Consider the following 22,443-nt stretch of genomic DNA (forward strand, 5'->3'; position numbering starts at 1 on the left):
TGCAGGAATGAATTGCACTGAAATTCCTTTAAAAATAAAAATAAAATAAAAAAAAATAAGAGATCTGATGATTTTCATTAGAATGTAGAAGTAAGGCCAATCAGACTAAAAATACAGTAAGTAAAGTTATCAAATAGAATAAAGTGGACTATGGATGTATGAAACTTGCCCCCATAAATATTCCATAAAATGTTATTCACTTTGAGAATATTGTTTCACACAACTAAACTCCCTGGTTGTTGTTGTTGGTTGTTACATTGATTGATTTGTGAAAGCCATAAACTAGATGCATGTTTGTGTCTTGGAGTCTTTGCATTTACTTTAGACTGGGAAAAAAAAAATATCTGCAACAGAAGCTGAGGCTGCCTGCTGTTCTATTTAGACACCAAAAGATTATCAGAGAATGTAGATTTCATCTGTAAGTGTGCAATGTGCACAATTTTATAGGTGTAAAGTCTGATATCCCATGAATTTAAATATTGCAGACTGAATCAGTAGACCTAAGTCTTCCAATGTTTCTTTCATCCATGTCCACGTGCATGTTATCTTGCATTTTTGGAAAATATTTCTGCCTAGCGTGCAGAGGTGTTCTTTAATACACTCTTAAATATTGTCAACCCTCAAACAGTTGGATTTTTATCATTTAGGCGCTATTGCCATACTGACATTAATTTCTTTATATTTTCCCGTTCCTGAGACTTCAGTTTCTTCAGAAGTGTCTTATGTCTTGTGTCTTACCATGTTTCAGAAAGACCAAAAAAAACTCTGTTGACATGTTTAAGAATTTGTGAGGGTTTTTTTGTTGTTTATTTCAGCTTTTAACCCTTTCACCCTTGAATAACACTTGAAATACACTGAGCTAATTCTCCATTCCATCATAAGCAAATGGGAGTGTTGTAACTCAGCCGTGTGTCTTCCTTTTCAACTACCTCGTGCTTTGTTCACCTAAAAAGACACGGGCACAGATATACCAGGAGGGCAGCACACTGTGTGGTGGCTGACGGCTGTTAGAGGCCGACCTTGCAGACCCAGACCCGTTTTCTGCTCGGACAGGGATCTGTACACTGCAGGACGCTGGCAGCAACATTACAGCGACTCAGTTGTCGGTGGATGCTTCGGCACATTTACTGCTCCCCCTTCCCTAAGCTAGCTCTGCTCACCTCTCGTGGAGATTTTAGCCGTTTGTGCACCTCCAGCAATAATTTTATCTTGTTTGTGGATTCCTTTGTGAACTGTTTGAAGCCTGAGATCTGCTCCCTTCCCCCACAGCTGGTGACATGGAGGGAAGCACAGCCTGGAGGCTGGGGCAGATTCTCCCTGCTGCGAGAGGTGGCAGATACTGGCAGTTCTGCATTCTCTTCATACCTGCTACCATAAAAAAGTGGTGAGGTTTTATAACTTTCAGTCTGAATTCTGCTTTATTGATTCCTTTATACCTTGTAAACAGCGCAGTTAAAATATATTTTAGTAATAAATATTACATGGAAACAACACAAGTAAATAAAAGACCTATAAAAGATACAAGGAATTATTAAAATCTTTGCTTCAGGTTAGCTGGGGCTTCGCTGAGCCAAGTTTCTTTAAGGCCTTTGAAAACTACCTTGGTGTAAAACAACACTCGGAGAAGTTGATCAAAGTCTCCAGACCTCTTAGGCTGTGTGTGCCCCAAAGTCCTGGCATTTAAAATTACATGGAAAGCCCCAACAAATCCTCAAAGGCTGAGGGTTGGCGATGGAGTTCCCTGTTTCCCTTGTTGTCCACTCCTCTTTCAGCAAGGGCGACTAAACAGATGTATGTGGTGACACTAAACGTGCCCTTCTAGTTGTTTGCTCTATTCACATAATTATTTTACTGTAGGTGGCTCTAAATATAGTAACGGGTGACGTAAGAAGGTGTGTTCGTGGGAATGGCATTGTGGATAATTGAATGCTGCAAATGAGAATAAATTATTTATGTAAAGGATATTAATGTGGGGGGGGGGGGGAGAAAAATAGCTGTGTATTTTAGGGAGAGCAAAGCACTAATCTTTATTTTTCAAGCATAGGTGAAAAGCTTCTGCAGGAGAACTACCGTGCAATTTTTGTGAGGTTTCAAAACATATTTTAGAAAACAGTAAGGATGTAAACAGCCTGTAAAACCGGGGGTAGAAGCAGTTGCACGCGAGTTGTGCCGTGCTGGTTCTCGTAGCCTGATTTAGGGCTCCTGTGCCTGTCCCGCACCGGGGCCGGCCCTGAAGGGGGCACCACGCGGCGGTGGCTGGAGCTGGGTACGCGGCAGCTGCCCAGCGCTAGGGGGGGAGGGAAATTTGCTCAGAAAAGCCCAAATCGGTAAAAAGCCATTCCCGCACCTCGGCTCCCCCAGGAGCCTTCTTTAGGGAGCTGGGCAGATGTTCCGAGGCTGACCCCCAGAGCAAGCGTGTCCGTGTGAAGGCGCACAGGTACAAGCATTCCGCGCAGGAACCATTCTGCTCTAACATCGAGCACCCCCCTCGGGCACTTCTCCATTAAAAACAACCCCAAAAAAAACTTCCCCGGGCTTCTGCTCCCGAAAAAAAAACATCCGAAGGAGCCTGAGGGGGGCCGGGGCCTCTGAGCGCCGCGAGTCGGCGGCGGAGCCCCCGGGGGCTGCGGCCGCGGCCCTGCGGGAGGCACCGGGCCGAGGGGCGGCGGGGGGCCGGGGGAGGGCCCGGGGCTGGGGCCGGGGGTCCCGGGGGTCCCGGGGCCGGTTCGAAGAGGGCGCCGGCGGCGGCGCGGGCTGACGCGGGCCGTCATGTGAGCGGCTCCGCTCCCAGGGTGCAGTGTGGGCCTGCTCGCCCCACCCCGCCGCGCTCCGTGCGGCTCAATAGGGGGAAGAAAAAAAAAAAAAAGGAAAAAAAAAAAAAGAGAGAGAGAGAGCCAGGAGAAATGCAAGAGGGAGAAGGAAAAATAAGGCAGGAAAAAATCCTCCTCCCGTGAAGGGGACAGCTTTTGCTCGGGGGAGAGACGAAACGGGATTTTTTTTTTATTATTTTTCCCTTCTCTCCCCCCCCCCCCCCCCCCTCGCTGTTTGCTGGAGGAAGCCAAGAGGATTCAGCAGCCTGGAAACCTCATGTGAAAAATAAGCAGCAGCAAGGAGGAAAAAAAAAAAAAAAAAAAGGAAAAAAAAAAGAGGGGGGGGCTTGGATCGGAACCCCCCGGCGGCAGCAGGGCGAGGAGGCTCCGGCGCCCGGCGAGGGAAGGGGACCGGGGCTGGCGTGACCCGCTCGGGGGAGAGGCGAAGAGACGATTCCCGATCCTCCCTGCCGAGGCTCCGGGGAGGTTTTCCGCGCCTGGAGCCCGTGCCTTGGATCTAAAGAGGATTATTATTATTATTATTATTTTGTTTTTTTTAATATTATTTTTTTTTTCGGGGGTGGCACCGAAGCTGGATTTTTTCCCCGTGCGTGCGGCGCGGGGGGGTGATTTCTGTTCCGCCTGACGGAGCCCGGCGGCCCGGCCGGGGGCGCGGAGATCCCCGCGGATCGCTCCGCAGCGGGGCCCCCCCGGGGAAAGGTGCGCTGAGGGGATCGGCGCGGGGGGGCGGGGAGGAGGAGAAGCAGCTGCAGCTGCCGGGGAGGAGGAGGAGGAGGAGGAGGACGAGGAGGAGGAGGAGGAGGAGGCCCGGCGGAGCGGCAGCAAAGTCATCGCCATCGGCCCCCCCTTGGCCGGCTCCGGGCTCGGCTCTCTCCATGTCTCTGGCTCTGGGCAGCGGCCGCCACAGCAGCGAGTAGGGGGGGAGGAGGAGGAGGAGGAGGAGGAAGAAGAAGGGAGCCCGGGAGAGTGCCTCCCTCCCTCCCTCCCCCCGGCAGCCCCGGCCGCCTCCCGTCCCCTCGCCCCGCGTCCCCTGCCTCCCCCTGCCCAAGATGGGCTGTTTAGGGAACAGCAAGACGGAGGATCAGCGCAACGAGGAGAAGGCGCAGCGGGAGGCCAACAAGAAAATCGAGAAGCAGCTGCAGAAGGACAAGCAGGTCTATCGGGCCACGCACCGGCTCCTCCTGCTGGGTAAGGGGGCCGGGGGGACGGCTCCTTCCCGGCCGGAGGGACACGGAGAGGGGGAGGACGGGGGAGGGCGGCGGGGCCGCTCACCGGCCCCCTGCCCGGCCACGGCGAGGCCGGGGAGGGGGGGCGACGTGGGGCCGCCGGGCCCAGCCGTGCCAAGGCGGAGGAGGGTGGGGGGGGGCTCCGGGAGCCCCCCTGCGCTCACCCTCACCGGGGTGGGTGCTGAGGAAGGGGGAGCCCGCGGGGCTCCTCGGCTTGCTGGGGGCCGTGGTGGGGCTCGGGGGGAAGGTGTGGGGCGGCAGCCGGGGCCGGGAGGGCAGGTAGCGGGGGGAAGGCTGCGGGGCTGAGGGCTGCAGGCCGGGGCGGGCCGCGCGTGAGGAGGGCGGCGGGGATGCCGGGGCGGCGATGGGGAAGAGGGGGGGGGGGAAAAGCGGGGAGAAGCGGGAGCGGCGGGCCCGAGGGGAACCTGGGAGAGAAACAGGGCAGGGCGCTGACAGGGGCGGTGGGCCCGGGCGGCAGGGAAGGGAAGGGAAAAGGGAAGGGAAAAAGGAAGGGAAGGGAAGGGAAGGGCGGCCGCCCGCCTGCCCGCCCGCCGCGGGGCCTGCCCGGGGCGCGGAGGTTGGGGCGGCCGCGGCGGCGCTCGCTCGGCAGGCCCGGGGCTGCCCGCGGGGAGCGAGGTGCCGAGAAGGGCGCTGGAAGGCAGGGGAGAGGAGGAGGAGGAAGGGAGGAAGGAAGCCGGGGAATCCTTGCGGGGGACGGAGGGAGGGTGGCGGTCCCGGAGGGAAGCGGGGCTCGGGGCCGAGAGCGGCTGTGCCGGCCTGGCTGCGGGTACGGGCTCGTCCCCCGTCCCCCCCCCCGGTGGGCTGCTCGGGGTCGTTTTGGCGAGCCCTTAATTAATGGTAACGCCCGGGGTGCTCGCAGCCTTCGTGGGGTGTCCCGGCGTTAGGTCGGCTACCTGCCCTCCTGCCCCTCTGGGGGGGTGCCCGTGGAAAAACAGCCTGGGAATTGGAAAGGGGAAGGTTCAAAACCGGTGTCAAACAGGGAGCAGGAAAACATCTGGCGGGCTGGTTTTGGGGGAGCGTTTCCAAATCAGATGCAGTTACGGGATCTTGGCTGTTTCGGTCGCTCGGAGGGACTGCTGGTGAGCGGTGTGCGGGATTTGCAGTGTGCAGGGGAGGCTAGGCCTCGGTGAACTGACTCACTTCAGCTGTGAGACAACGCTGAAGGAAAAAAGAATTCTTGAAGGATGTGAATTTAGGCACGTCCCGTCACCGGTAAAATCTTTTAATTGCTCTCTGGAAGAAGGAGGTTTAACATAAATGGAGAAGTAACTAGAGCTATAGCAGCACCTGCAAGACTAAAAAGTCCGTCGGTGTTCCAGCAGAAGTCTTTGAACAGGATAACTTGGGCTTCGGGTCTCGGGGACTCTCACACTGTGGGATTTGAGGCTGAACATTGCCTAGATGCATAGAAACAATTCGTCATCACGTTGGTTACTTCTGTAAGACAGAAACCTGATAGGCTAAAGTGAAATTGCTCTTTATTTTCTTCAGTTCTGCTGACTAAAAAAATAGTTCAGATACTTGTAAATAAAATTCTGCAGATGTTTAGTGCTGGCTGTAAGATCATCTGTGTGTGTGTGTTAATGTGATAGTTCAGCTGCTGCAGTTTCTGACAGTGGCTGCAAGAATCGCGGGCACTCTGTAACAGACTTGTAAAAAGTGAAAGAGCTCACGTCCCTGTTATGTTGCGTTTACTGGCATTATGAGACACGTGGAATGGAAAAAAATGCTTTGAAGGTGCAAAGCAGTCTTAATATTTTCACGTCGTGTTCAGATAACACGAAAGAAGAGCTGCTAAATATTCTAGCGGGTTTATAACACTTTGCAGGCCCCACGCCTTGTATCCGTGCTTGCCTCTTCTGCTGTGAGTAGTCTAACTGAAATTAATGGAACTATCCTTGGTGGTGAAGTTAAATGTATGCATAGTTGTTTGCAAGAATAGCACCATAATAAGCTGCCAATTATAGAAATAGATTTATTCAGAAATTTAGTAGTAATACTTAATTTTGGTTCACTGATGTTACATCTGATCCAAAGAACCCAGGTATGTCAATGCCAAGCTATGGGCATTTGTAGCAAAAGCAATCTCCCCCCTTTTGGACTATGTAACATAAAGATTTTGGCTTCCGATGCTTTTGGTTAAAAGGCATAATTTAAAGTTACGTCTGAAATGTTATTATTAATAGAAATATTTAGATAGCATGTACTACTATTCCTCAATAATTGGTAGTTGTGGGGTGGACCCAGTCTCTCATTTAACTGGGGATACTCATTCTTGATTAGTTTTTAGCCTGTCTTTATTGCATGGTGCAGTATGCCTGAAGGGGAGAGGAAGAGACAGAGTATGCGCATTATAACAGTAGTTTAGGGGGAAATGGTGCTTGCATAAAGAGTTGTAGACAAAAACTGGTCTCTGTGTGCTTATAAACATCAGTCAGCAAGGAGAGGAAAAAGGAGTAACGTTCTGGTATTACGGTGGCAAAACATGCAAACAGGTTTTATGGAGAGAAGAGCAGGACTGCTAAGAATCCATGAGGGAGAAAGAAAAGAACGGAGAAAGCAGAGAGGAATGCATCTGTCAGAAAATGAACTTTGAAATATAACTGCTAAAACACAATTTTGAACACGAGGCTCAAAATGGAGGCTTGTGCTGTCAGTGTGTGCTAGCAGAGGCCTGGCATCCTATAAATACAAACTGTACCTCTGTGCCCATTCTGCCTCCGACATACGTGTCTGTTGTTGAGACACAGGGTAACGAGAAGAATAAACGAGAAGCCAGGAGATGCAGAGAAGAATCTTTGTAAATTCTACCAGGTTTTGATACTACTCTTACAAAAATATGTTTGCTTTATATAGAAAGCTATCTGGCAGCGTGGAGCAGCTCAGTGAAATGCTGCTGTTCGGATCTTTTCAGTGTGCGTGGAGAAATGGGTACTATAGGCAGATGAGTTACTTGCCCTGTGCATTGGCATCCGTGCAGCATGGCAGAAATAGAATACGTCTACTTACGGAAAAGAGAGGAGAGTGTTTTTTTTTTTTTAATTTTCATTTTTGTACTTCAAGTGTAATGAGGAAATTAGAGGAGAACTGTGGGGGGCAATTTGGAGCATGCAGCCATGCAAAGTGTTCTTAGCGTCTCGTTGGGTATGTGATTGATTAAGGGCATGTAAGAGGGGGTAGGAGGTTGCGTACAAGACATGGATTAGAGAAGGAGACTTCTGTAGCTTTGCGGGTGGAGGCGTAAAGAAGATGCCTTTCTTTTTCAGATGTGAGTAGCCATATATCTTATTCTGTGTGATTTAAGTTACCGTCTTAATGATTGGGAGGTGATGACTGCAGTCAAAACATTTTAAGGGTCTAACAAAAATGCTTCTGTTGAATATAGACTTCAGGCAGTCTTTCTCTCCATCATATAATGGTGATGAGGCAAGAAGATTTTGATGTTTCCTATCTTGTCCCCTATAAAATGTTGAAGTTTTCCTTTTTCCTTCCAGACATAGCAATCTGCTTTTAACGTTGACACTGGAAAAATGGACAGTGAAATGATCCAAGATTCAGATCTGACACATGACTTGAGCTGGGCATTTATTTTTAGCTACAACTGAAGTTTCCAGTGGCAATTATTTCTTTTTCTTTCACTTTTCACTCTTGCACCGAGAAAACCAACTTTCTCGATTTTTACCCTGAAGAAAAAATGATGTCCCTTCATCACTCATGCTTCCTTCTGAATTTGATTTACTTTCATTTTCTAGGTGCTGGTGAATCCGGTAAAAGCACAATAGTCAAACAGATGAGGATCTTGCATGTGAATGGATTTAATGCTGAGTAAGTGCATTTGTTTCTTTTTCACTTTACACCTCACCATAGCTCTGTGTACCACACAATAGTCGTTAGTTCTGCTTTATATCTTGGTATATTTTCTTCTTGCTACTATGTCATGGTCTCTAGAATTTGGATGTGTAGTTTTAGATACGATTAATAGACATTAACTTGAAGAAGTCAAACACCAATAATAAGTAAGAGCTAATGGTATAAACTGGTTTGTATCAAGGTTCAGTGTAGCTGATTTGATTACAGCTTAAGTTTTGTGTATTGTTTTTTTCTTTAAACTGCAGTTTCTTTCACAACATGGCTGACACTGATTTACCTCTGCTATAGTAGATTGATTCATACTGCTGTGAACTTGTCTCCCGTTAGTGCACAAAATGAATGCAGTTTTCTTTATTTAGAGCAAGTAGGGCTTTTGTTCCTGTATCTTCACAAAATGAGGCAGTACTGTGAATTTCTAGGGTAACTGGTCAGATCTTGTTTTCTGTTTGCTTGTTCAGATGTCTGTGATAAAACATGCTTCTACATTTTTTTCTTTTTATGCTTAAAGTCTGTTTAGATTTTTGATAGTTGTGAGGAGGGGATTGGCATTAATATAAGAAAAATGGAAACCTGTTCTTTGTCTATGAAAGATTTGTTTGCTAACTTCTCATCTAACTTTGCTAGGGAGTGGGAAGAGATTTCCTGGATGTTAGCTTTTGCTTACAAGCATCTTCATGTGTGTGTGTACCGAAACATGCTAAAGTAATTCTAACTGAATTAAGGTGTTGATATTTCAGAGTTTATTTTCTTTGTGTAACTTTTCTAGATGGTATGACTATTTTTGTCTTTCTCGTCCTCAAACAGTATTTTTGTACTAGCATTTTCTACTTTCTAGTCAGTGTAATTTATTTTGTATCTCTTGTCTCTTCGGGAAGATTAAGCTTTCACTAGTCTTTCAGTAGTTAATTCTGAGCTAAATGTTTAGCTAAGGAGCCTCAACAATACTTCCTAATCCCTAAACACTATTTCATGATAAGGTACAGAATCTGTTTGGAAGAAACTTCAGGCTGATTCATAATAAACTACATTGTGTGCTACGTGTTTTTAAGCTCCTCTTTCTAGGGAATATTTTCTTTTTTAGGACAACTCCTTTTCATAAGTGCCTGGTCTGACGTCCTGGTACTTGCGAGTAGTCTTCATTTTTTGGCTGCTCTCACTAATAAAGACCTCTTAAAAGACTTGCATGACTTAAAAGATTTGCATGAGTCGACTTTGATATAGCATCTCTCAAAATCTGGTGCTAAGTAAAGCATTCATCAATAAAAGTGGACGTCAGGGATCCTTGGCACCTTTAAAAATACCAATCAATTTAACCAGCACAGTTCTAAGTTTTCTAAGTATGCAGCTGCTGTTAAAGAGGTGATGCTGGTGTTTAATGAAAGTTATATTCCGTCGGTGGATAACTTTCCCAACTCTGCAAGCTGCATACCAAAATCTGTGTGGCTGGGATCCCAGGGGCCCATTGTACATAGCCTGCAGAGCTGGGGAGGGACTGGGACAGTCTCTGGGATTAGCAGCAGCATTGCATTCCTCGAGTATGTCGCTTCTGGGTTGGAGGTTTGGGCTGGGCTGAACGTGCAGCTGGATTCCAGGGCAACATGGCAAATTTGGCCTCAGCAGTCTCTGCTGGCTTCTGCCTTCTCATAGCAAGGGATTTGGATTACCTTGCAGCCCCTATGCCAGCACAGCCCTGCTGCCAATCACGTAGCATACCCCAGTATGGGAGCCACACTTGAACTGCTGGGGAGCTGCACGCAGCTCAGGAGCCGCAGGTTGTCCACCCGGCAGTGTATTGTCTTGCAGAGGCCTTTGTGGGTAGTATATATTCAGGAACATTCAGGTATATTATAATCAAAATTAAGAAGCGGTAAATATAAAATACACAAGTTGTAATTAGTCTACTTTTTGGTTCTCGTTGCCAAAAACAGTAGATCAGTAGATCATAACATACTCTTTACATAGAAGGAGACGGCTGTCTTTCAGTGTTTTGAAGTTCTTGCAAGACACATTAGTCCTTAAATAACTGGCATTTTTCTTCAAAGTAACTAACTGTTGCTGTGCTGTCTGACTTTCCCTGATATCTTTTTTTTTTTTTTTTTTTGCCTGATTCCTTCCCTTTCTTCCCTACTTACGTACTGGAAAAATAATGTGGGATTTAGCTAATGTGAGAGAGGGCGTAGAATTTTTTTTGGAAGGGTAAGAAAAGTGAAGCATTACTTCTTTTATATTCCAGGACCTTTGATAGAAACATTAAATATGCTTGCATACAACACCACACTTGATGTGATGGTAACAGCAGAGAGGTTGTAAAGGCCAGTATGCTGGAGGTGAAAATGGTCTTCAATGTTAGTGTCCATGTATATAAATGTAGTTTTGAATTATTCCTGTTGATGTGGCTTCATCGCGTGGCTTGAAAGAAATCTAGTTTAAAGTCCTATCCAAAACTTTTTTACCTTTGATTTGGTTGTCCTGTGATAATTGGTCTTTGAAACAGCAAGAGGATACCTGCTGTGAAGGATGTCCAATGTGCTAAAAACAAGAGAATCAAAAGTTTTTCTTCAGTGAATAAACTGAATAAAAATAATTCAGTATTTCTTCAAATACTCTTAATTTCTGGTGACTGCACAGGATATCCAGTGCTAAATGCACTAGCTTCCTTTAGTGAATGTGGGGACTTCTTATTTGTTTTCTTAAGATTTTGCCTGTAAATAGATGAAGGGACAGCTGTCATATGCATTTATGTTAATTGGCCTTGTGTAGAGTTGTAGCATTGAGCAAGGTGAAATCTATGTAGTTCTACAAAACCAGAGGAATTTCCTTTGGGATTCCAGTCCTTGATCACTTTAGCTAATTAGTTATTTAAGGAAATGTATGGAATCGAGTGTTCCAGGTAATTAATATGCTTAATAGTTAACAATGCTAAGGTGAATTTAAGGTGGTTAAAGTTTTAGCTAAGTTAACTACAGTAAAGGCTGTTTTTTAAAAAAATGTTCCTTTTATAAACTGTAATTGGGTTAGAGACAGAAATATTTCTTCTGTGCCTGTTCTGAGGGTGGCGTGTGGCAGGTAGGAGCACTGTGGCACTGGTGAGCAAGGCAGAATATTGGAGAAGCAAGGTGTGGTCTACAGTACGCGTTGTTCTGGAAGGAGTTTTGGAAGGGCTTTGCCCACTTGCAGCACTCGCAGAACAGCTGAAGTTGGGCTCACTGTTGACTGACGTATTCCTGCAGCAATTTCGTAAAGGACAGGAGCGTGCTTCCAAGCATTATTCTTCTGGTGTGCCTAATCTTTCACATAGAAGAGCTGCCTTTTAAGCATGATGAAGATGCCGTATCAACCAATTTTTCTACTCTTTGCGTTACTGCCAGCAACAGGGCCCCTTGTGATGTAGAAAGGGTTTAAATTTGGCTCGTAATAGCAGGAAGCCTGTGACTTCCCTTCCTTTCCTTCCCTCCCTCCTCAGCACTTCAGCTGTCTTTTCATGAGGCTGTTCCAGAGGGATAGGTCTCTGCTGTCGCGTACTGCATTTTGTTAGCATCCACTGAAAAGGTGGAGCTAAAATCTTCTCTTTTTGACTGTGCAGAAGTTCAGGTGCTAATCTATATGAACCAGAAAGGATTAATAATGGAAGAGGGAAGGCAGGAGGAGTAAACAACGTAGTTGGTGAAATTAGTGTAAATGCATAATTCAGGTTGAAGAGAGGAAAGAAAAACCTCTTTTCTGTGTTATCTGGGGAGTAGGGCTCTTAGCTTCTAAGATGATGGCCTTTCACTGACTTTTTTGTTGTTGTTTTGGTCGTCTTTCCCCTCTGTGATCACTGTGGGTTTGGCTGACAGGCTCTAAAGATAGAGCATCATTGTCATGCATGATTTTAGAAAGTGGGAAATCAGCAAGGGTAATAGACAATTCTGAAGTGTCATGGGAAAAACTGGGACAAACAGAAATATTTAGATAGAAATAAATTGTTGAAATGCAACTTACGAAATTCACTATGGAGACTGACAAATAAGGGGAATATGCCTTTGTGATTAGTAAGTGTGGTTAGTATTTAGGATTCAGGAAGTCTTGAGGTTATAGGGGACTTTAAATAACTATTCTGAGCCTCAGTTTCCCAAATGATGATGTATAATGATGGCCTTATTTCATAAACTGGTACTGTGAACTGCTGAACAGGAGTTTGTGGATTTATGAAATCCATTAACGGTGATGGTAGAGTCAAAACTCAATAACTTTATTTTCAAGAATTGGATGACAAATATATTTGCTTTTCTCACGTACTGTTAACAATTATTTTGTCTTAGTACTAAAATTAAGTAAAGCAAGTCAATTCTTAAACTTTTGGATTTTTTTTTTATCCTTTTCACATATATTCAATAGTTTGGTGAGGAAGGAAGGGTAGACATTGATGCTTTCAAATCTTTTCTGTATACATCTGTTCCACTAAAAATTGAACTGCAGTACTGTTATGTCACATAAACCAGTAAATGACATTAACTAGGGAGATTGGTCTTTTATTAATCTCTTTGTGACTGAAATGATTCCTGTCTTAGTAAGTTTGCTCTTTTTCTATCTGACTCTGTGTTTTCTTTTCTATCTTTAGTCATTTTGTGTGTGTGAATTTAAAGAAGGGAAGTTAATGTCATGATTGAGAAAAAATATATAATATTTATAATTAAGTCTTTTAAAATAATGAATTCCCTCCTAACGGCTAATGTTAGTTTGTATACACGAGCATTGTTGCCATATTTTTACAGTTCACTTAGATTTGTGTACCAATACTATGTTTTTAGAGTAGTCACATCAGTTTCTTGCCAGGAAACAGACTTTACCGTATTTTAACCCTACTAGCAATAAAAAATATGTATTTTTTTGTTTGTTTGTTTGAGTATCACTGAAAAACTGGGAGGAGGCTTGGTATGTATTTTTTTTTTTTGCATCGCAATGGATGTCAGGAGGCTTCTGCAGATTTGAGTTGGAGAGCATTTCATTCTCAGCTCCTGCTCCAGGACCCAGCTGGGGTGTCACTGTGCTGGAAAAGCTGTGTGTACACGTCTGCCCAGACCACGCAAAGTTCTGGTCCAGCTGAATGAGTAGTTACTGGTTTTGATAGAAATTTGTGCCACAGACCGTAACGTTAAGGTGTGGGCGGAGAGGGGCAGAGGATATGTAGTTCAGTCTATTTTAGGTCTTGTCCTAAGAACTGGCACAGTTGTGTGAGTGAGTTTTGTCAAAAGTTAAGACTGTACCAACAGTGAGTAAATACTATAATTTAGAACTGAATCCTTCATACATGATTTGGCATGTAAAGGGACTGGCCAAAAATACAGCAGTGGCTTTATTTGTTTTGAGGTTTAGATTTGACAAAAGCTTTTTAAATATGCATGGGCAGCTATCAACGTAGCATAGAGAGCCATATAGTTGGTTTTAGTGAGTTTGGACAGTAATGAGTATGAAGAGTGGAATAAGCATGGGTGATGTAATCTGAGAAGCAAAAGAGAAAGAAGAGAGTTTAGGACTTAACTAAGTGGAAAACATTGTGAATGGATCTGGGAGGATTTGACTTTTGATGGTAGCTGTGGGATTTTACCCATTAGTTTTGGTTTAAAAAAATAAAGTAACCCCTCCATTGGCTGTTTACAAAGCTTGCAGTTTCTCTTCAACGTCTTCGAAGCAGAAAATAAACTGTTTTGTGGGTAGTGGGCTCTGAGCTCAGTCTGATTTCTATAACGTGTTCTGTTTCTCCCAAATCTTTTCTGCAATAGTCCCAGTCAGCAGTTCTCCCCGTGGTACCATAGCTGTCATGGTATCTCCTGTTTTCTCCAACTGATACAGTCCTTGTTCTAATCTATGTCCCTGATGTTCTCTGCAACACTGGTCCTTAAATACTCTTGGATCATCCTGTCCTTTATATTCTTTTTATTTTTTTTTTCTGTTTTCTGCTACCTGGACGGAAGTCAGCATGTGCTGTGGCTTGTTTAGAACTGCATGCACTCGTCCTGCTTTCCTTCATTGGAGCTCTAATTTTGGTCTCTCCTCTACTCAGCCTCTGATTTCCACTACGGGAAATTAATTTTTGCAACAGCAACTCTGTCAATCTTGGTTGAAATTGGACAACTGTGTCAGAGGGACTGAGAGAAAACAGCTAAAAAACACTTCTGTTACGATTTTGTAAGTGTCCTTCCAGAGTGCTAGATGAAGGCAGACATAGCTAATGGTCTGAAGTATAATCCAGCAGGCATGCATCGTGCATTTGTATATTCGAGCTGCCTAAGTTTCATCTCTGATGAAGAACTGAGATACATAAGTTGTTCACCCCAATCTTGGTTGTTCAAAGCTCTCAAGTTGAAATGAAGGAATTTCCACTGATGAGGGATTTTTTTTCTGTAACTTTAATCCTTATGTATCAAAAATAATATGCCCTCTATCTGACAATTAGATTTACTAAGAAATTGAGATTCAAGAGTATTAAGAAAATAGTGCAGGTGTAGCACCAGCTTTTAAATGTTATTTCTACAACTGTACTGTAATGTAAACATATAGTTAATTAGAATTATTTACGGAAGAGCTTGGTTACATAGAAAAAACAATGCATCAAGGTACGCTCTTGACAGCTAAGGGACAAAATTACCTGCTTTTTTAGGAATGTAGTAGGGGAATGTCACGATGAGGCGTTCTGTTTTAAGATGTTTGTTATTACAGAAGCATGAGAAGGCTTGTGACAGTGTCTATTAGCTACTTGTTGCTGACTATATTCTCCAAAGGGCTGTTTAATAAGTCATTGTGTTCACTTGTCTTTTTAGTTAAGACACCAGAAAATAATCATCTCTCCCAGCTGCACCCTTCTAGCCTCCCAGGAGTGCTGAACTAATGGAGCAGGCAGAGGTGTGCAGTATTTCCTTCTGAGGTGCGCTGCAGTCCCAGTAGGTGTTACATCTAGCCTTGAATGGCAACTTAACAGCTAGCTGAGGGATTTCCTATTGCCTTCTTAATCACTGTGGTTTAAATACTCCAGGCTTGTCTGCAGCTCTGTGTGTGTAGATACCATTTTGTTTCCTTCAGGTTAAGATATTATAATTCTGCTTTGCTATGATTATTTCTAATTAATACTAACATTTATGTTACATGAAATGCTGAAAGGAAGCCAGTATTAGCGAAGCAGGTTTCCTCCTCAAGTTTGTAATGAGAAAGGACACCTTGCTCGTATCTTGTTTGGTTTTTAATTTTTATTTTTTATTAGGCAAAAAAATGTCTAGTGGGACACTAAGAACAGTAAATACACCAAACTGGGGAGTATCTGTTTTTAACCCTGGTAACTTAAGTTAAAAATAAATATGCTAGCTAAATTTGAGTTACTGTCATTGCTGTGGAAAAATTAAAACTTTAATTTCAAGAATTTTAATTGCATAACAGTGATTGGCATGGCTTTGAATATATTGTATCGCTTTCATGATTTAAGACCATTTAAGATAAAGGTGAAAGCTTATAGTGGGATTTTTTTATTTTATTTTTTTTAATAAGGAAAAGATCATTATCACAAGGACATAGCCATTTGCTGAAAAAAAATATTTTGTACATTTTACTTCATCGTTTTGGTTCTCTGAAATGAGAATATAACAACTGTATTTTTCATGAGAAAAAACGACGCACAGTGCGAAGCTGAGGAAATGTTTTTCTCGTTAAATGGATGAGAAAAGGGGGAGAAGAAACGCTCCCCAAAGTACGAGGGGCTCTCAGGGTGCCAGTAACACCCTGCTGCAGGCGGCTGCACCAGCCCCAGGCTGCGGGCAGCTAGGGAAGAGCCAGCCCCCCATCCACTGTCCTCACCTGCACTTTCAGAGGTCAGTGTCAGTAAGGATTTTAAGTTAAATGTTTTTGCTATTTTGTTTCATTGTAATTTATGGCAGCCTTGTTATGCAACTTACTGGAAGATCTGCTTTATGGGATTTTTTTTGTTGTTGTTGTTAAATTTCTATGGAGTAGGAAGTTATTAAATTTTCAGTAGTGGTTTTGAAGCCTACTGCATTATATGCCTGTAAATTAGATGCAACTTCTTACTTCTGGTATGTAAAAATGCTTAATACTGTTTCAAAATAGTTACTCAGAGGAACACGTTCTGCTTAGCTGAACGTTGTAGATAAAAATACAGTTTATAACTGGAGATAATACAATCATGTACATAAAAATAGCAAGCGTAATTATTTTGCCATTTAGTTTTTTTGAATTGAAACTGGGAGTGAGCTATGTCACTGGACTCTAGTTTCAGGGAGCCATTGGGAATTCAGGATGCCTTGTATTGCCTCTCTGTTTTGCCTTCACCTAATTGGACAGTCTTCATTTTATGTAATTGCATCTTATGCAATCATATGTTTACTTTCCTTATGTTTATCACGGGAGAACTTCATAGTGTCCTGTTACCTCAATATCTTTTTGCTAGCATTAAAACCTAAAGTGCTAGAAGAGAGTGTAAAAAAAAAAAAAAAGACTGAGTTTGCTAAGTTTGTTAAAGCATTTCTGATTATTTTGTACAAACCTAGTATCTCTTACCAAAAAAAAAGGCAGTGTACTAGTTAGCTGTTTTTTCCACATTTTTTTTCAGACTTCAGAAACCTAGAGTTGTCTGAGAGAGGGAGAGTAGCAGGGAAGGAGAAGGGGAAGTAGATGCAAGTGGCAGTGGTAGATGATGTCCATATGTAACATTTAATATGCACATATTATTTTTACAAAAGTGAGGCCTACATAGATTTATCTCCCTTAGACAGAAAAGGAATGTTATACCAATTTGGTCTTAGAATAAAGTTTTACATGTCAAATCGTACATAACTTCTCTCTGGAGTTAGCTGGAACCAACTAAGACCTCTAATTTATAGATCCCTTCTGACAGTTTTGGAAAAAACCCATAGGACAATATGAAAACAATATGAAAAGTTTTACTTCTAATAATTTGTTTAAACACCGATTTATTACTGAATGCAGAAAGCAAAATGATGCAGTTATGTAGAGAGGGCAAAAATATTCTTTTACTCCGTACAAACAAAAAAGGAGGATGTACCCATCCTATGCAATGCTGAAAATAGAAAAGGAAGTTTAGAATTTGTGACAAAGGCAAGTATCAGGAGCATCTGTTAGAATATAGATATTTTCAAAACAAGAATAAATAATGGACAAGAATCCCAAAGGAACTGTGCAAGAAACTATGGGAAACACTAATGTTAAATTCTTTATAATTCTTAGAAAAAGGGAAGTGATTCTGTTCCTTGAAGTAAGAGAGTACATAAATGCTTGGTATCAACTATGGGCAGGTTTACTGTTTTTTTTCTTTAAATTATGATGGTTTCTTACAACCAGGGTGTATAGGGAGAATGTCATTAATAGCATAGCTGCATATCTAGTGAGATGTTGAATGCGCAATCACATTATATTTTAATTTTAAAAAATTAATTGTGTGGAATTACTAATGTATATATTAGAGCAATTTAAAAGCTGGCTTACTGATAGATCTCAGCACGGTGGTTAGTAGAGGCAGTGAGGGGGACCACTGCTTGGAAAGCCTCCAGGGAACTACTGGTTAAGTATATAAAGTCATTCCTTAGATTGTTGGTCTGATTCAGTCTAAAACCCCTCCCTGCAAAGTGGCTGTAGTTAACACTGGGAAGGTCAGGTTACTCTTTATAGGGTGATCTGAATAACATGTTTAAAAGTTGTACTTCATAAATTTGTTTTAATACAGCTGAATGCAAGACAGTCTCACAGGAGTCAGAATGTAGATTTTATCTGTAAAATTGGAAAAGGCCTTGGAAGTCAATTAGTTAGTTAGGGGAGTTTGCTTTCTTGTGGCAAAAAGACAAATGTAGGCTTGGATGTATAAAAAAGGGAAAAGTGAAGCATAAGTAATAAAGTGGACCTCAACGCTGATAAGAATGTTATTAAAAAGGTATATCCTATGTCTGTACTTTATGAATGATGTGGAACTACTGGGGAAGGTTTAAAAGAAGGACCCCAGGAATTGCACAGGGTTCATAAAACAGGATGTTTATACGTGATTTCATTTACATGTAGAGGTACTGCTATGTGAGAAAGATACCAAAAAAAAAGATACGAGTGAGATTTAGTTCCTTATCAGAAGAGATACATTAATTGAAATAATTTGTTTGGATGAGAAGGCCTTGCTTGAGCTCTCTTAGAGAAACATAAGTCAGTATTTTTAAACTGACTTATGTCGATTTATGTCCGGTGTATGGAGATGCAGCTTTTCTGCCACAAGTGTGCCTGCTCCTGGTGGCTGTTCTGGCCTTGGAAAACAAAAAGCCTATCAAAGATCGGACAGGATCAGAGGTGATGTTGGAAGATCCTCTTTTGTGACAGACGGGTTGATTCTTACTCACGTGATCCAGAGAAAATTCATTGAAGAGTTTGAGATAAGAAGGCAACTCTTTCACTAGGAATTGCGTAGTTGGAGTATTTCCACTGCCTGCTGCATAAAGCTTTTTTGACCTCCTTTGGGCCTACTTTTTCTAATTGGTTTTCTGCCATTGTAGGAGTCTTGGGTGCTCAGTATCATCTAATTTCTTGCTCATTACTTGTGCATAGCACGGAAAAAAATTGGGACCTTCAGGTCAAAATTGCTTCATTTGAAATTTCAACTTGATTTTAAAGTATATGGAGAAGCACTGCTGCCTTTGGTACACCGAAAGGCAGTCTGAAATATGCAGTTACCCTCTCTGGGCTAAAAGTTTACCGAATGTTTTTTTCTATATGTCAGTGTTCCTTGCTGTACCAAGCCCAGGTAAAAGTCATCTTCCATATAGGCAGACATAGATGTCCCTGAGGAGCTGGCTTAATGGATTTAGTGAGATTCTGTGTTTTGAAAGAAATAGCAAAATTTCACCTTATTGTGGAAAATTCAAATTGGTACGGTTTGAGTGCATTAGTATCTCTTAATGAAACCAAATATAGTTCTCTTCAATTCCATTCATTCTGGACCTTATCTCTCTGATGCATCTCACTAGTTGCCAAGCAACCTCAACAGTAGTTCTGCACATCCAGCAGCATTAAAAAAAAAAGAAAAAAAAGTGAGTAGTTGTTGCTGAAAATAAGATGCTGTCTGATGACATGAATGAAGAGAGTTATGAGAGAAGGAAATGGGGAGTGGCAAGTTCGGAGCTGATGTTCTGAAAAAGCTAATAATATTTAGGGCTCAAGCAGTGTTTTTTTTTTTTTAATTTTGAAAGCACTTCTTAATAATCACAAGATTATTAAATAAAGAATATTTTTTTTCCTTTCAGTGAGTGAAGTACAATTATGTTTATGCTTCACAGAGCACAGGGCAGGGTTTAGTCCCAAGAGGGCTGGAGGTAGTTTGGTATATGGGTTTATTTTTCTGACCTATATTGACTTCAAGTGTTTCTATGTAGTTGGACTGCAAATTAACTGAAAGGTTTTGGAATATTTTTGTTCATGTGTTTGCTGATACATAGACATCACCATCCATTCACTTCATGCTGATGCACCTACAGTGTATTGAATTTCATTAAAATATTTATCACCTAAAAGGCCTTCCAAACAAGAAGTATGATAGATTGTGCTTAGGTCTTCTATTACTTGATAATGCTGCAATGCTTATTGCTTACATATATTGCTTATAGAGCAATAAATAGAGCTTATTTTTATATTCTGTCTCTTGTGTGAAATGTGATCTGAGCAGCAGACAAGCTGCCATAGCCAAGGGTATGACAATGAACATGAAATCTGACTTGCAAAAATGATTCTGGTTTTGGATTTTTAAGTTTGCATGATAGATTCAGTTCCATTCAAAAAGAAAACTATATGTATTACACACAGACAGACTACAAAAACACTGTTGGGAATGCAAAAAAGTTAGAAGGTGCTTGGATTAAGATTTCCTTAATTTGAGTTCAGATCAGAATACCATTGCCTGTATGGAAAGGTCATTTTTAATTCTGTAAGTAACTCCTAAAAAGCAGTAATTCTAACTGTTTTTAAAGCAGATTCTGACATTTTGAATGCCCAATTTTCCTTAGACACAGTCTGGAATAACTGAGTTGCGTACCGTTATCACACACAACAGCAAGTTAAGTTATCCCACAAGTTTTGTCCAGAGGACAGTTGGTCCCAGTCACAGGCATTAATGCTTTGCCTCCCACTATTTGTTTTTTTTTTTCCTGAAGGTGCTGGTCTTAGAAACAGGCTTGTTCCACTTCTGGATGACAGTAGTAAAAAGGGATGTGCTGCAAATGAATCGGAAATGATGGGATATCAAGTTCCTGGTTTTATTTATATGCAAATGAGGATGTATTCTGAATTGCACATTAATTGTCCAAGGAAGAAAAAAACATGTCAGACATGCTTTGTGCATAGGGAGGCTTTTATATGCAGGGTATTTTGTGCCAAGTCTGTGTTTACACACTGAATGTCCACTTAGGTGTTTTTGTCAAGAGGCTTCCATTTCGCCATCGCTCAGGATGAAATGAACACGATGAATCAGTGCAGTATAGGAGGCATTTTCGCTGTGTGATGCAGATAAACACAACAAATGAACACTCAGCGTGCAAATTCACAGCTTATTGTTGCAAGGCAACTTCCTGCTCTCCTGCTTCTGTAGGAGTGTGAGATGTTTTCAAGGGAGTTTGATACTTGAAGCTGTCATTGAGAGGACATATATATTTGGAATTATAATCTGTATGTTAATTGTCTGCATCACAGACCCAAGTGAGTGCATGCCTGAGAAGAGCTGTTTTTGCCTTACACGAGGTGGGTGGTACATTACCCACCAACTGCAGTCGCAGTAAATTTGAGTCAGCTGGTGATAGGTTACTTGGTGCTTTTCATGTGTGGGCTAAAAACAATACTAGATAATTCTAGGTTAAAGGATAAATTGAATTAATGAAGGCATACAAAAGAAATACACTAGGAAATGTTTAAAATGTAATGAAAAAAACGTTCCAGTGTATGTGATATTTTTACTGTGTTCAGTGCGTAAGGTTTATTTGTGTTGGACTGAAATTTCTTTTGACATGCTGCAGTTAATAGAGGTAATTTACAGATAGAAAAGGAGTGTGTGTGTGTGTTGTATATAAATAAACTGTTTTGGTGGTGGTATTTTTATCTTAATCCTCTAAGAGAAAAAGACCGGTCCTAGTTGATGCTTTTTTTTTTTTTTAATGCATAAAAAGCATGAATTTTGGCAGCTGCCTTTTGCCTCTAGGCTTCTAAGTAGGTTTGTCTGCACAAGATGTGTGTAATTACTCTACATATGTGATATATTAGCTGCTGCATCAGTATTGCCATGTAAACTTGGTTACCCTTTTATATATGTATGTATTCTCTGTATACCTAGTTTTAAAAGGGTAAATATTATAAACTGGTTGCTCAAGAGCGGTACGCTATAAAAAAGGTAATAAGCACATCAGTAAACGTGTTGAAGGTAGTAATAAAACCACGCTATAATCCACCTCCCAATTTATTGAACTCCAACTATTGTTATCTGTGAGAATTAACTGCTGCATATTGTGTGTTAACCCTTTGTTTAGTAGTTGTACATGCAGTGGTACTAAGACTGCTGTGCCTTAAACTTTGGTTCAAGCAAACGTGTCATCTGAGTTGCTAGCATTCACTGTTTGCTTGTCTCTTTCTGCCTAGATTTTGTTTCAACAAAAAAGGACACCCAGTTACTTTGTGGCAAACATCTTTGTCACAAAAGTTAATGGTGTTTTGCAAAATTAAAGTAAATACATGACTTAGTTCAGGTTTTTCTTCAGTACATTGAAAATAATAATACTGTGTAAAATGATAAGCGTTTCATCATTGAAATCTGTTGTGCTTGGATTAGTGTTTTGTTTTTTTTTTTTTTAAAGAAGCTTTTAAGAAGCTTCATTTAACAATATTATAAAAGTGGAATTGTGTGTAAATGTCACAGGACTTCTGAATTCTGTAGCTCTGCTGAGGAAATGTAGGGAATTTAGATTTCTTGGAAGACAACCTGTAGGATCCATTGCAGTTGGTGCATGTGAATGCAGTTGTTCAATGCACACTGGTGCAGATGGAAGACCCAAATAAATCTCCATTCAGAAAAGGCCTATTTAGGACCTCGCCACGGCCTTGTTTCAGGACTCAGTAGCAGCTTATGTGCTGCACAGGTGAGCTGTGCATAAGCACAGTCAGAGATGAGCATCCAGAGCACCTCTTATGTACGGGGCCAAGCCAGAGCTGCGCAGGAGAGCAGCAGCAGGACCAGTGGGATGCCCTTCCGACCTCCCTTAGCTTGTGCTTCAAAGCATTCGTGTTGTGGGTGGGTGATACTCACCTGGATTTCCTCATGGGTCTCCTGTGCGATGCTGGGTGTCAAGGTGTGGTTTTGATCACTGCTCTGGTGCATTGATCGATTCCTAAAGCAGTTTGTGTGTGCTTAATGTTTTCCGAGAGCTGGGTTGTGCAAGCTCGGGAGTGCGGCTGTAGAGTTTGGAAAGCTGTGTAGCGGA

The 22,443-nt window shown here is 42.2% G+C and overlaps 1 protein-coding gene across 4 annotated transcripts in view; it reads left to right on the forward strand.

The window, feature by feature from the left end:
• GNAS (GNAS complex locus) overlaps window positions 1-22,443 on the forward strand; it is a 150,215-nt gene that overhangs the window by 49,721 nt on the left and 78,051 nt on the right. The window contains exons 1-2 of one of the 4 annotated variants that reach the window (XM_038166013.2): window positions 2,831-4,019; window positions 7,831-7,903. In XM_038166013.2, coding sequence (XP_038021941.1) covers window positions 3,881-4,019; window positions 7,831-7,903 — 212 coding nt within the window. In that variant the 5' untranslated portion in view covers window positions 2,831-3,880. Of the gene's footprint in view, window positions 1-2,830; window positions 4,020-4,107; window positions 4,232-4,728; window positions 7,347-7,830; window positions 7,904-22,443 lie in introns of those variants that run through there. The other 3 variants (XM_072026680.1, XM_005010397.6, XM_027442827.3) reach the window with 3 other exon arrangements.

The sequence above is a fragment of the Anas platyrhynchos genome, chromosome 21 (assembly GCF_047663525.1).
Source record: "Anas platyrhynchos isolate ZD024472 breed Pekin duck chromosome 21, IASCAAS_PekinDuck_T2T, whole genome shotgun sequence".
NCBI classification, from domain to species: Eukaryota; Metazoa; Chordata; class Aves; order Anseriformes; family Anatidae; genus Anas; species Anas platyrhynchos.